The 14310-nt window shown below is 43.0% G+C and overlaps 2 protein-coding genes across 3 annotated transcripts; both read left to right on the top strand.

Annotated features, from left to right (window-relative positions):
- The first annotated feature begins 715 nt into the window (after positions 1–715).
- LOC127755087 (M phase phosphoprotein 10-like) lies at positions 716–6086 on the top strand. 2 transcript variants are annotated; one of them, XM_052280726.1, is made up of 13 exons: positions 716–1535; positions 1838–1890; positions 2911–3034; positions 3119–3229; positions 3353–3490; positions 3654–3722; positions 3820–3861; positions 3968–4036; positions 4768–4839; positions 4926–4979; positions 5058–5199; positions 5433–5507; positions 5587–6086. In XM_052280726.1, exons 1-12 carry the CDS (start codon positions 822–824, stop codon positions 5471–5473), a joined length of 1629 nt encoding a protein of 542 aa, XP_052136686.1. In that variant the 5' UTR covers positions 716–821; the 3' UTR covers positions 5474–5507; positions 5587–6086. The 2 variants fall into 2 exon arrangements, with proteins under 2 accessions (XP_052136686.1, XP_052136685.1); XM_052280725.1 differs by having other exon boundaries at positions 5433–6082.
- A 2782-nt stretch (positions 6087–8868) lies between these two features.
- On the top strand, positions 8869–12423 carry LOC127753780 (probable auxin efflux carrier component 1b). Its single transcript, XM_052279205.1, has 6 exons — positions 8869–10020; positions 10423–10672; positions 10784–10869; positions 10960–11117; positions 11209–11285; positions 11608–12423. The coding sequence occupies exons 1-6, from the start codon at positions 8991–8993 to the stop codon at positions 11672–11674; spliced, it is 1668 nt and encodes a 555-aa protein (XP_052135165.1). The 5' UTR covers positions 8869–8990; the 3' UTR covers positions 11675–12423.
- The last annotated feature ends 1887 nt before the right edge of the window (positions 12424–14310 follow it).

Below are 14310 nucleotides of genomic sequence, written 5' to 3'. Positions count from 1 at the left end.
TGCCCGGGCTGCGCGTGCTGACCCATCAAGATGGAGTTATTTATTTATGTTAAAATCCATCAATTCACTGACTTTCGGACAAAGTTGAGCAGGCTGACTTTTCATTGTATCGCCTCGCAGCACTGTAGCATACAATTAGGGCCTATACACTGTTGTTGATTTGCCTGTCTCGCAATGGAGGACGTGACCTACTCAACTAGCATGCATATGAATCGTCTATTTTTATAATAAAATCATCTTGCTTTTCTACTATGGTTAAATTTTACATACATATTGAACTGTTTTTTTTGTTAGAAAATTGTTCCGTCTTCAATTGAGAGTAGCGATTTTATCGTTTTAGTTAGCCTTGTCCAGGCTTTATAAATTTTCTAACTCCGCCACTGCACTTGCACAATGAACGTACTCCTTCAACTCTCATATTTTAAATTTTCCAAACAACTACTGAGTGTGATCAAGTCGTTTCATCTTGTACTTTAGCAAATTTAACCTATCAACTTGTGCAAGAGTCAAACTATATTTTATATGCCGTAGCTAAAAATATATATTCCCTCATCTCAAAATATAATAATTTTAGTAACTAGAATTTATCCCAAAATATAACTTCAAGTGAACTGCAATGAATTATAATTACGATGGTTTGAATCAAAATTTCAAGATAATTATGAATTTAAAAGAGAAGCACAAATCATGTTCCTCCTTTCAGTGAAGCGTTAAACCCTAGCTAGCCCCTCTTTCTCTGCTCCGCCTCCCGCCTCCCGCCTCCTCTCCTCCCCCATCCCCTCTCCGCCGTCTCAACCTCCAGCGATTCTTCCCACCCAGCAATGGCGATGGATTTGGACGAGCCGCTCGACGCGGAGAAGGGCGAGGCGGCGCTGCGGCGGCTGCGGGACGCCGACCCGGCCCTCTACCTCTCCCCCTCCGCCGACCTCGCCGCCGCCGCCCGTGAGGCCTCCAAGCACCTCTACGCCTCGCTCGTCCCCTTCTCCCCCGCGCAGCCGCCCCCGCTATCCAACCTCCTCGCAGGCCCCGCCTTCGACGCCGAGCAGATTTGGTCCCAGATTGAGCTGCTCTCCCGCCCCCTCATCCCCCACCTGCGCCGCCAGCTCCGCCGCCTCGAGAAGCAACCCCCGTCCCAGCCGCCGCCTCGTACGGAATCGAAGTCCGCTGATGCCGAAGAGAAGTCAGAGGAGGAGGACGAGGAGGATGGTGAAGGTGACGAAGAATTGGAGGAGTTGGACGATGTAGATGATGAAGAGGAATCAGAGGAGGAGGAAGAGGAAGAAGAAGAAGAAGGCAAAGAAGGATTGGAGGGTAAAGCAGGGAATCAAGTGGAGGACGAGTTCTTCAAGATAAAGGATCTCGATAAGTTCATGGTAAAGGGGGAGGAGGCGGAATATGGTGGGGGTGCCAAGCAAGGGAAGAAGAAGAAGAAAACAGAGAACTGGATGGAAGAAGATAGTGATGAGGAGGACGAGGAGGATCTTGATGAGGATGAGGACAATGAGGATGAAGAAGATGACGATGAACACTTGGATGTAAGCATTTCGTAATCACATCCCTTGTTAAATTCTTAGAGACCAGTATTAGCTCTCGTAAAGAAGATTGATATATAGAACCACTGATCTAGAAGTATCTCAGGAGTAGACACCGGAATTTCTGTAGTCGCAAAGAGAAAGTATTTGCATTACCTCAGGAAATTGAGCATATGGATTAAGTTTTAAAACAGTTTCCTACTTGAGCTAATAGGCTTATATTGGGAGCTAGCATTGGGTACGGTTTAATGCAAGATGCATGCTTGCTAAATGTGATTCTTAAGTATTGTTTTTTATTAATGTAGTTGGAAGACTTCGATGATGATGAAGAAGAAGAGGGTGCAGTTGGAGATATAATGTAAGCCTTTATGCTATTTTCTGAAAATGCTCATATCATGATTGACAGAATCACAGAATGCGAAACAGTTCGGGTTTCCGCACAGTGTTTTTATCTTTAAGTGATTAAATACTGGGATATTGGATGGTTTTAACTACATTTGAATTGCTTTTGTGAAGATCGGTATGATATTCGTAGAAATGGAAATGTAGTCATTTATAAATTTGAATTGTAGAATCACTTGAATAATTCTTCACAATCTTTTCCTATTTTATCATTTTCATGCTCGACGCATAATTTGACCTGTTCAAGTTAACTGCCATACAATATATTAGATGATGGCTGGCTTTTCATGAGACCGATAGCTCAGAGAAGGGCATACAAAGGCAAATGGAGTAGGAAAACAATTGGCTCCAAATAATGGCATGGAATGGACTCAATTAAATTAGAAAACATTAAGTATGTAAGACAAACATATTACATTTTCACGTAAATTGTTAAAAAAATGATGATAGCACAAGAAATTGGATTTATGAAAAAACAATTAGATTAAGCATAAGGCAAAGAAGAAGTTTGTTGAACATTAAAATATAGGTATAACCACATGTGTGGCAATGTGGGAATAGAATGCTGTGAAAAAAACTGCCATGTTCACATAACTCATAGGATAATAGCAAAGGATACCTACAAGTTTATATGTCATGTACAAAAAGGTTGAGGCACAATATCACCCTAAAAAACACAGCTTTTTAGCATATAACCTAGGCAAAACTGAGCTGTAAGTTCTGTCTACTTCTTAGCCACTGCAAATGTCCCTGGAAGGATAAGAGATCTGATTAGACAATTCCAAGATATCACCATGCACATAAATGCATTACATCATTCTTTCCTGCCTTGTATTTGTCCAGTGGAGCCTTTACAGAAGTTTCCATATGTTGTATTGACTCAGCAAAGCTTAATCGTTATGCCCAGACTTCGGTTGTATTTAATATTTGTTCATTTATAGTATTATGCTTTGACCAGCAAAGATGATTTTTCCAGGTATAAGGATTTTTTTGAGGAAGCGGATGACCAAAAAGTAAGGAAGAAAGGTGGCTCCAAGAAAGTTCAATTCAAGGATGAACCAGATGAACCAGAAGTTGATGACAAAAATGATGATGGAAATGTTAGTCAAGTACTAGACTTACTCACTTCAATATAAACAAGTTAGGCACATGTATATTATCAGCATATTCTTCCAATTCTGCAGGATGAACAGGGTTTGTCAACTCACGAGAAGGCGCGCTTGAAGATGCATGCTAAAATAGAGGAAATGGAGAAAGCTAATCTTGAACCTAGTACGTGGACCATGCAGGGAGAGGTAATATATAATATGTTTATCCATTCATTAGTTTCTAGAACAAAACAGATTTTTAACGTTGAAACTGTTCTGGTATTAAATCATCAGTTCATAGTAAAGAAACCACTTGAAATTTTCTTGTAGGTTAATGCTTCCAGCAGACCCAAAAACAGTGCTCTAGAAGTGGACCTTGATTTTGAGCACAATGTAAGACCTGCCCCAGTAATCACTGAGGAAGTCACTGCTTCTCTTGAAGAGATGATAAAGAAAAGAATAATAGAGGTATGTGTGTTGTTTCCTTTTTGGACATGGCATAATGGGCAGTTTTGCAACTTGGTTAACTTTGTTACAGTGCTGGAGAATAATTTATTCTGGACATATATTTTTGTATTTGTGGCCTTGTGCTACTTATACTGAGGGAGCTTTACTTGTTGATTCCCTGTAGGGTCATTTTGACGATGTTGAAAAGCCTTCTCCCTTGCAATTTAAATCCCCAAAGGAACAAAAGGATCTGGTATACTTTTAGTCTTGTCCAAGAACACAACTCATTGATGATAACAATAACTAATCATGTAATTGTTGTCTTACCGTTATCAATATTATTTCAACAGGATGAAAGTAAGAGCAAGAAGGGTCTTGCTGAACTATATGAGGTTTGCACTATCAGAATACAGCTTTTTTTTTATATATTCAAAGAAGTTGCTACTTAAGATCAGTTTAATGATGATTTATTGAGGGCTGGTGTTTGTGTTTGTACAGGACGATTATGCGCAAAAGGCTGGCCTTGCATCTGCACCACTTTCTATTTCAGATGAACTTAAGAACGAGGTGAGTTTAATCGCTTTCTATTATAATATGACTATTGGCTTTCATGGGACTAAGGTTGTACTGTTTCTATGTTAAGGACATATTTTTTTTCTTTTGTTTAATTGCTGTGTGATTGCATGTCATTTGTTTTTTAGTTAAAAGCAAGCTGCAAAAAGAAGAAATCCTACATGTCAAAGAGGAAATCTTGAGTTCTTCTCATTGAATACAAGTCATTCTATTATGACCTCCCCCCCCCCCCCCCCCCCCACACACACACACGTAAAAAAAAAAAAAGAAATCTTGTATCAATGCTTGTCTTGATTGCTAGTGTTGCTACTTTATTCAATATTTTCTTCTCTGTGTGGTGATGGTGGCAAAGATACTTGTAATGTCTTTGAGAAAGATCTTTTGAAAGGAATTGATAATGCTGTACCTCATGAGCATGCAATTGATTAAAGTTTGTTTTTTTTATGGTAGAAGCAGACATCGTTTTCTTTTGAAAAATAGAGAAGTGATTACTTGTGATCACAATGTTGTTAACTTAGTACTAACTATGTAGCAATAAGCATGCAAATGGGTCATACCATCATACTCGGTGATTTTTAAAACTGTAATTTTTTGAGGTACCATTATCAACTTGGTGGTCTTTATAAATTTGTTCCCACCATTTCATTGGTGCTTTATGCATATTTTTTTCCCCTGTGATGATATTGGAGGCTTGCTGCATTGACCTAACTTTTGTTTCCACTTAGGCAAATACTTTATTTAAGAGAATATGCTTGAAGTTGGATGCGCTATCTCATTTCCACTTTGCTCCAAAGCCGGTATGGAATAGTGACAAGATATTTTACTTACATTTGTAATTTCTTTCAGCGAAGTTAACTAACAAGGTAATTTATTCACTTTTCAGGTCATTGAAGATATGTCTATACAAGCAAATGTACCAGCTCTAGCAATGGAGGAGGTAAATAAAATCCTTCATTTCTCCATGATGTTTATACGGTTGAGCATTTCATGTCATGATTTCTCTCTCTTTTTGCAGATTGCACCTGTAGCTGTTTCAGATGCTGCAATGCTTGCTCCTGAAGAAATTTTTGAAGGAAAAGGTGATGTTAAAGAAGAAGCAGAACTTACACAAGCTGAGCGCAAAAGAAGAAGAGCTAACAAGAAAAGGAGATATGCAGGTAAATGTCCTTATGTTTTTTAAGATACATTCCTTCTAGCTTTTAGTATAAATATTCTGACCTGACATGGATAATGCTCCTACTTCCTCATCCAAAACATTTCATTGTTCATTCAAACATGGAAGTAGTTTGAGCAACACAAATTCAATTAGCTAGCAATATTTCCAATTGCAAAGTTGGGTACGAGAATAGATTTGAGGCCTGCTAGTTTCTCCTACTTTTGTACCATACAGGATCGCATAAGGAGAGGCCAGCCAAGATGCAGAAAGATTAACTCAATACCGGGGAAACGCTTACATTATGAACAAGTAGTGAGCCACTTTTTACTGTTCAGTATTCCCTGATGACCCAAGGATCCATTCATGATGAGTACAAATGGCAACGCAGCTTTGACAGACATGGAGGGAGAGAGCAGGCTAGGAAAGGTGTGAAGGGTTGGGCTCCAATGCGTTTGATCACAGGATATGAACTCTGGTGGCACAAGAGACAGACAGCTGTTCCAGGTCAAAGACCCTGACGTAACCCATCTCCCCGTCTCACAAGAAAAGGCGAGCGAACGTATTGGAATGTGGGATGGGTAAAATAAATCTTTTTTTTCTCGTTACACTAGTCGTAGTAGTACTTCATTTTTACAGTATTTTTTTTACACTGTAGAAGGAATATCAATGGTTTGCATGTATTAGAGAGGCATATGTTTTGTTTTTGATACGTTATGGAATTGGTTTGCAGATGTCTGAAATTTGCGTGTGGTGTATTAGTATCATGTTGATCCTTTGCTTTTTTGCCGCATTGAGGGATTAGATTGATCTAATAAAGGTGGTTTGCAAGAAAGCAAAATAAAAATGGGTTATGGGGGATTGTACTCTCAGCTACAGTAGCAGGTAGAGATGCCTGTACGCAGGTCAAGCTTGGACCCGAGAATGAGGACGTAGAGTTGGGAATCAAATCATGTTGTAGATACTCTGCCATGCGTCGTCATCGTCATGCACGTTACACGTTGCACACGATCATCATCTTCCAGTGGAGTACAGTACACGTACCTACATGTAGGGGGAGTATACGTTTTCTGTTCGTTCCGCCGACCGCGTACCGTACTGAGACACGGAGGAAGGCAGCACGCAACGCGATGCTGCATGACTGGAGAGGTCGCTGAGCGAGAGTGACGCAATGAGCTGCAACGCACCACAGCAGCAGCACAAACTCTGCACATGTGCTGCTGCGCAATGCAGAGTTGGCGTAGAGCAATGTTGTGCTGTACTACTACTACTAGAGACTGGACTGGCCGTCGCCATTCTAGCAAATGTCACATTTGTAACAACGATACACTGGAGTATGCACAGTGGTGTACCGTGAACCAGCATGGACGTGAGAATGCACAGTGTGTAACAGCAAGTGTGCCCCAGGCAGAGGTAGCAAGCCAGAAAGTCCAACACTACTCCACTGCATAAAGTTTTGGATCTTTATAGGATTCTCCAACACATGATGAGTCGCACGCAGCTACTACAACTACAGTAGCAGCTAGGGACAATTTCTTCTTCAACCTCAGCGCAGCTGCTCAGCCGGTCGCGCCTCCCAACGCATAGGCATGCTCCCGCCGGCCCCGTCTTTCTTGTCCGCCATTACGCCAACCAGCCGCAGTAACTCAGTGTACTACTCTACTCCTAGTCCTTTTCTTTCCCTGCTTTTACGCGCTGCAGCATTGCTCACTACTGCATGCTCCTACTACTCGGCTAGGGGCGGGCGTTCGTACTGACCTAAAAATTCGGTCCGGGTGTTCGGTTTTTCGGGTCAGTTCGGTCTTCGAAAACTCAGGACTGAATTTCATCCAAAAAAAATCTTAGAACCGGTAAATTCAGTCTCTGACCAAAATTTCTTAGGAGTAAGTTTAGAGTGAAAAAATTTGACTGAGGCGTCGCCACTCGCCGGCGCGGTGGAGGGCGGAGGTGGCGGCTGCGGCTCGGGGGAAGGGGAAAGCAGCGGCCGCGTAGTGGAGGGCGGAGGCGGAGGCGGCGGCCGCGCGGTGGAGGGCGGAGGCGGCGGCGGCGCGGTGGAGGACGGAAGCAGCGGCCTCGCGGTGGAGGCTAGAGGCGAAGGCGGCACGGTGGAGGCGGTTAGGCAGAGGCCGAGCGGCAGGGTAGGGTTGTATCACTTCTAGGGTTTATTTTAGTGGGCTTATTGGGTTTCCTAGGTTCATGGAGCCAAAATTTCGGTCATTTCGGTTAATTCAGTTAATCGAGCCAATAAGAAATGACCGAAATAAATTTAGTCTTTGGAAGGCTAGGACCGAACAGATAACCGAATTTGTCGGTCATCATTTTTTAGGTTCGGTCTAAATATGCCCACCTCTCAGCTACTGCTGTACTATACTTCACTATACTCTCTTCGTTAAAATAAATAAATAAATCAAATTCTGGCCGTAAACCTGAACCAGCATAGCCACGCTATACGTATTTACCAGGTTTATTACTAAGGCCTGGTTTGGTTCCCAATTTTTTTCTAAAAAACATCACATCAAATCTCTGTAACACATGAATAAAATATTAAATATAGATTAAAAAACTAATTGCACTGTTAGGGGAAATCGCGAGAAGAATCTTTTGAGTCTAATTAGTCCATGATTAGCTATAAGTGCTACAGTAACCCACATGTGCTAATGACGGATTAATTAGGCTCAAGATTCGTCTCGCGGTTTTCAGGCGAGTTATGAAATTAGTCTTTTCATTCGTGTCCGAAAACCCCTTCTAACATCTGGTTAAACATCCGATGTGACACCCAAAAATTTTCTTTTCGCGAAATAAATAGGCCTTAAGGGGGGTGTTTAGATGTAGGGGTGTAAAGTTTTGGCGCGTCACATCAGGTATTATATAGGGTGTCGCATGAGATATTCGGACACTAATAAAAAACTAATTATAGAATCCGTCAGTAAACCGCGAGACGAATTTATTAAGCCTAATTAATCCGTCATTAACAAATGTTTACTTTAGCACCACATTATCAAATCATGGAGCAATTATGCTTAAAAGATTCGTCTCGTAAATTAGTCGCAATCTATGCAATTAGTTATTTTTTTAGTCTATATTTAATACTTCATGCAGGTATTCAAACGTTGACAAGGTGAAAAATTTTAGGGTGGGATTTAAACAGGGCCTAAAACCTTGAGGTGAGGTCACTATCACCCTATGATTTAATGGTTACCACGAAATATACATTGGTTTCAAAAACTGAAAAGGTTACCGCATGTGATGTCACTATAACCGTAGGATTTTGTAAGCATGTGATGTCATTATAACCGTAGGATTTTGTAAAACTTGTATATGACCCTATACTATAACTCATATACAATTAGAGACATGTAATTATAGATTAATCAAATAATAATTTGTTTATATGCCTTATAGTCCGTAATCGTTGATCAAATTCAGTCATAACGTAAGTCAGTTAGACCGTATATTATTACAGTATTATTTTTTGGACCGACGGTGTACTCCCAACCCAGACGAGCCACCATGCTAGCTGCTGCTGCTGCTAGCGTTGCCCAGTGACCTTGCAGCTCGCCATGCTAGCTGCTAGCTGAGCTGCTGCTGCTTTTGCCCAAAGCTGCACCCCCTGCATTGCCTCTCCCCTGACCACCTTGCCTCATCTGTGTCCCCCCCCCCCCCCCCCCCCCTCTCTCTCTCTCTTCAACATCTCTTGTGCTCGCTTCTCCATTGCAGCTCACCTCTATCTCCTCCTCCTCCTCCTTGTTGAGTTCGTGTGCCTCTACCAAGAAGAAGCCTCTTGCATTGGCAGCCATGATCACGGCGGTGGACCTGTACCACGTCCTGACGGCGGTGGTGCCGCTGTACGTGGCGATGACGCTGGCGTACGCCTCCGTCCGGTGGTGGCGCATCTTCTCCCCGGACCAGTGCTCCGGCATCAACCGCTTCGTCGCGCTCTTCGCCGTCCCGCTCCTCTCCTTCCACTTCATCTCCACCAACAACCCCTTCGCCATGAACCTCCGCTTCCTCGCCGCCGACACGCTCCAGAAGCTCATCGTCCTCGCCCTCCTCGCCCTCTGGTGCCGCCTCTCCGCCCGCGGATCCCTCGACTGGCTCATCACCCTCTTCTCCCTCTCCACCCTCCCAAACACCCTCGTCATGGGCATCCCTCTGCTCAAGGGGATGTACGCCGCCGCCGCCGCCGCCGTCGACTCCGGCAGCCTCATGGTGCAGATCGTCGTGCTCCAGTGCATCATCTGGTACACGCTCATGCTCTTCCTCTTCGAGTACCGTGGCGCGCGGCTTCTTGTCATGGAGCAGTTCCCGGACACCGCCGCCTCCATCGTCTCCTTCCGGGTGGATTCGGACGTCGTCTCGCTCGCCGGAGGAGGAGGAGGCGGTGGTGGTGGCGGCGGTGAGCTGCAGGCGGAGGCGGAGGTTGGCGAGGATGGCAGGATGCGGGTCACCGTGCGCAAGTCGACGAGCTCGCGCTCCGAGGCGGCGTGCTCGCATGGGACGCAGTCACACTCGCAGTCCATGCAGCCGCGCGTCTCCAACCTCTCCGGCGTCGAGATTTACTCGCTGCAGTCGTCGCGGAACCCGACGCCGCGTGGCTCCAGCTTCAACCACGCCGAGTTCTTCAACATCGTCAGCAGCAACGGCAAGCAGGGCGACGAGGAGAAGGGCGGCCAGTCGCCGCAGCCGGTGGTGGGGAAGAGGAAGGACCTGCACATGTTCGTGTGGAGCTCCAGCGCCTCGCCGGTGCCGGAGCGCGCCGCCGCTGCCGCAGCTGGCGCCGTGCACGTCTTCGGCGGTGGTGGCGCCGACCACGGCGACGCCAAAGGTGACGACACCTTTTTTATCATCTTTTCGTGCACTTTGACTTCCCTTTTTGTTTCCCCGCGTGTATTACACTGTTGTTTGCTTCTGCACAATTAATCACTCTTGTCTTGTGCTCTTGACCATCCGATCAGTAGAATCAACGGTCCAGATCACACTGGTCTGCTTATTGTTTGGAGAACTCAACTGCGTATACTGATTTAGTACCACATTCTTGAAGTGGTTCTTTTTCACATACTTACCTTCTTGAATTGTTAATTCATGTAAGCTTTTCTGATCTTAACAGTGACATTGACTGTTAAGTACTCCTAGATGGATATGCAGAGTTGAATTGTACTGTTAAGACAAAATCTTAACAGTAAACTACTGATTTGACAAACGAAAATGTTCTTTGATGGATGCACAGGAGCTCAGGCCTATGACGAGTACAGCTTCGGGAACAAGAATGAGAAGGACGGGCCGACACTGTCGAAGCTGGGGTCCAACTCGACGGCGCAGCTCCGGCCAAAGGACGACGGCGAGGGGAGGGCGGCGGCGATGCCACCGGCGAGCGTGATGACGAGGCTCATCCTGATCATGGTCTGGAGGAAGCTGATCAGGAACCCCAACACTTACTCCAGCCTCCTCGGTGTCATCTGGTCCCTCGTCTCCTACAGGTCAATTAAGCAAACATTTTACTCACAATTTTCACATTGACATGTTCATCATTAGTCATCTCTGTTTGTTGCATGTGTTGTTAATCTTGTGAACAATGTGATGTAATTCAGGTGGGGGATTGAGATGCCAGCCATCATCGCCCGGTCGATTTCGATCCTGTCAGATGCAGGGCTTGGAATGGCCATGTTCAGCCTAGGTTTGTTTGTGCATATCTGATACATATGATACATTGCTGTAATTTTACATGTAGGACTGCAAATAACTGAATTGTGTTTTGGTTTTGCAGGATTGTTCATGGCATTGCAGCCACGGATCATTGCCTGTGGGAACTCCCTTGCTTCGTATGCCATGGCCGTCAGGTTCCTCGTGGGTCCAGCCGTCATGGCTGCCGCCTCCATCGCCGTCGGACTTCGCGGGGTGCTTCTGCACATTGCCATTGTTCAGGTAAGCTGCAAGTTCAGGCTTCTTCACCAAAATGCATCCTTGACTGCAAAAGAATCTAATCGTAACTCAATAATTGTCATGGAATTCTCAGGCCGCTCTTCCTCAAGGAATCGTGCCCTTTGTGTTTGCCAAGGAGTACAATGTTCATCCTAACATTCTGAGCACAGCGTATGATCTCTTTACCACCATTTTTTTCAGTATTGGAGAAATGTCCCCATTTTGAGGTTTCTTTTCTTTTATACCCTGAAATCTCTCGCCCTGTTTCCCGGTTCCCTTTTCCATTGTATCACAAACGCCATGCACTGAATTTTCTGAAAAGGGGCGCATCTTGCAGCTTTTGATGATTCCTAATCATATTGTTTTAGACTAAGAAAGCCATTTTTACTCATGATTTATCATCCACAAAGGTAGAGTCCATAACACTACCATTAACCATGATTCTATAACACTATCATTGTATCTGACATGACCATGAACTCTTGTTCTGCAGCGTGATATTCGGGATGCTGATTGCTCTCCCCATCACATTGGTCTACTACATACTGCTGGGGCTCTGAAGAGCTCTCCAAGTCTCAACTCAACTGTGCAAGAACTTGATGTTACTGACAGTTTGATTAGGATTTATGGTTCTGTTTTAGTTGCTCAGATTTTGTTTGGATGATAGGTCAGCTTAGTGATGCTAGGTAGACAATTATCCGAGGACTTTTGGGTTCAAGTGATGGCCAGCCACGGTTTCTGATTGAAGATTAGGAACATAGACATCACATTAGTGATAACAGGCATCTAATTTGTAAGACATTGAGAAGGTCTGTTTCAAATTACTGACAATGTAGTAAGACATTGAACAGTGCTTATTTAGCATTCCAATAACTGATGGTAATGCGCTTACTTAGGAGCTACTCTGAAGGATTTTTTTTTTTAATCTCTTAAGAGATTAGCTCCGGATTTTCCTTTTCGAATGTTTCTGAGTTTGAGGGCTCCTTTGGAACACAAGATTCTGAAGAGACGGGAATAGAAAAAATGTAGGAATAGGATGTCATGCTATAACAAATATTATAGAAAATAAATTTATAAATTTTTAGGATTTTGTAAAAAGTATTGTTTTGTAGCACCATAGGAAAATCAAGAAGCTTTAAGTTACAAGGATGAGAAAACATGAGGTCTAGTCTCATGTTAGTTTTCTGTCAAAATTCCTACAAAATGAGCGAGAGGAATTTTAAAGGATTTTGGAGAAGCCATTTCTATGTTCCAAAAGATCATATAGGGAAATTTTTCAATGGATTTTAGGGGTTGAACACTTTATCATCACTTGCCAACAAAAGTTGTTACACTTTGTTTAAGGTGAGGTGAATAAATTCTTAGCCATAACTTACTAAGGGCAACAATAATAATAATGTATATAACAAAAATAGTCTATATACATGGGACCCATATATGTGGGTTTTAACTATTATAACATTCACAATGTTTATAAATAGCAAATAGTATTAGGACGAGAGAAAGTAGAGAAATAATATATTTTATTAAATATGAGAAGCCCATATGCTTATGAATGAATTTTGTTATTTTCTTGCTATGCACTAGTTCCACAATGTTGTTAGGTGACTGAATAAAATATTGTATTAGTTGTGAACTAGTTTTGCACTATATTGTGGATGCCCTAAGTCTAAGGGAATATTGCCATATTTTTTAAGTTATTAACACATGAGACTTGCTCCCTCCGTTTCAGGTTATAAGACGTTTTGACTTTGGTCAAAGTCAAATTACTATAAGTTCGACCAATTTGTAGAAAAAAGTTGTAATATTTACAACACCAGCACAGTCTCATTAAATCTATAATTGAATAAATTTTCATAATATATTTGTCTTGGTTTAAAAATATTACTACCTTTTTCTATAGAATTTATCAAACTTATATTAGTTTTTGTCGACGTTTGATGTCTCGACTACAGTATTTGGACAGTATGGGGATCATTGGTGCTAGGATATACGCGAGACTGAGGTAAAAGAGATGGAGACAGGGATTTTTATACAGGTTCGGGCCCCTGAGTAGTCAGGTAATAACCCTACATCCTGTTGGCCGAAGCCGGTATTGCTCTTATTCACCATAATCACACCAGTACAATATGTGGGCAGCCTATCTAACTGTTATCAACATGTTGGTCTGAAGGTCTGACTCGTAGTCGACAACAGGGTAGTCTTCCTCCTCGGATCCGTGCCTGGCGAGATCAGAGATAATGCTTTCGTATCTCCTGACGGTATCCGGAGACACTGTATGGGAATAGCCATGCCTATCCCTGAAGTCGATATCCGGTGGCGTGTCTTGGCGTATGTTGGCTTGTATGTTGTGGCCTCTGGTGGGTGTATGTTGATTGTCATGGGTGTCTTACCATGGTCTCCTCTCATGGTCGTTCCCCCTCTGTCCTCCTAAGGGGGCTTGTATTTATACCCATAGGTGTCCCCTTGTCCAAGTAGAACTAGGGAAACCAATATGGATACAATCCGAGTAGTCCTTGTCGTTTCCATGTAGAACTTTGGTTGTCTTTTCTTACCCGGAACTCTCTCCATATCCGTAGGTTGTTTCCGTATAGGACATGGTATGTGGTGGGTCCTGCCGAGATTTAGTCAACTACTATTAGGTATGTAGTATCTATAACCATGACAGTTTTGACTTTAATCAAAGTGAAAACATGTTATAACCTAAAACAGAGGGATTAGTTAGAAGGGAATCTTATTAACTGTGGTTACAACCAAACACTTACCAAATTGATTAAACTTGTCTAACCTTAAGTTTGGCAAACCGTGGTAAAATGTACTACAGCTTACAACCAAACATTCTCTAATCCTTTAAAATTTTCTCTATGTTTCTTTTTATCTACTTTTCCTTTGTTCCAAAGAAGCGGAAAGATGGAATCTTTTTGCCACTTTTTTCAAGTTTCAAATGAAGAAAAACATGCATAGCATTTTGAGCATCTTTTCTAGTACTACTCCCAAGTATAACAAAAAGTTTGGGCCCAAAATTAAAAGGCTAATGGCTGGCCTGTTTGCTCGAAACAGCAGGACAGAAAATGATTGTATTGGGAGTCAGACAAAAGTGTTGGCTTTAGGCAGGCGCACTTGAAGATTGAAGCAGCAACCGACGATTATACTCCACTCTTCTCGTCCTGTGACATACTTGACACGGTTGGATGTC

The sequence above is a fragment of the Oryza glaberrima genome, chromosome 11 (assembly GCF_000147395.1).
Source record: "Oryza glaberrima chromosome 11, OglaRS2, whole genome shotgun sequence".
In the NCBI taxonomy this organism is placed as follows: Eukaryota; Viridiplantae; Streptophyta; class Magnoliopsida; order Poales; family Poaceae; genus Oryza; species Oryza glaberrima.
Note: the sequence above shows the minus strand (reverse complement) of the source record. Positions and strands in the feature narration are given on the sequence as shown.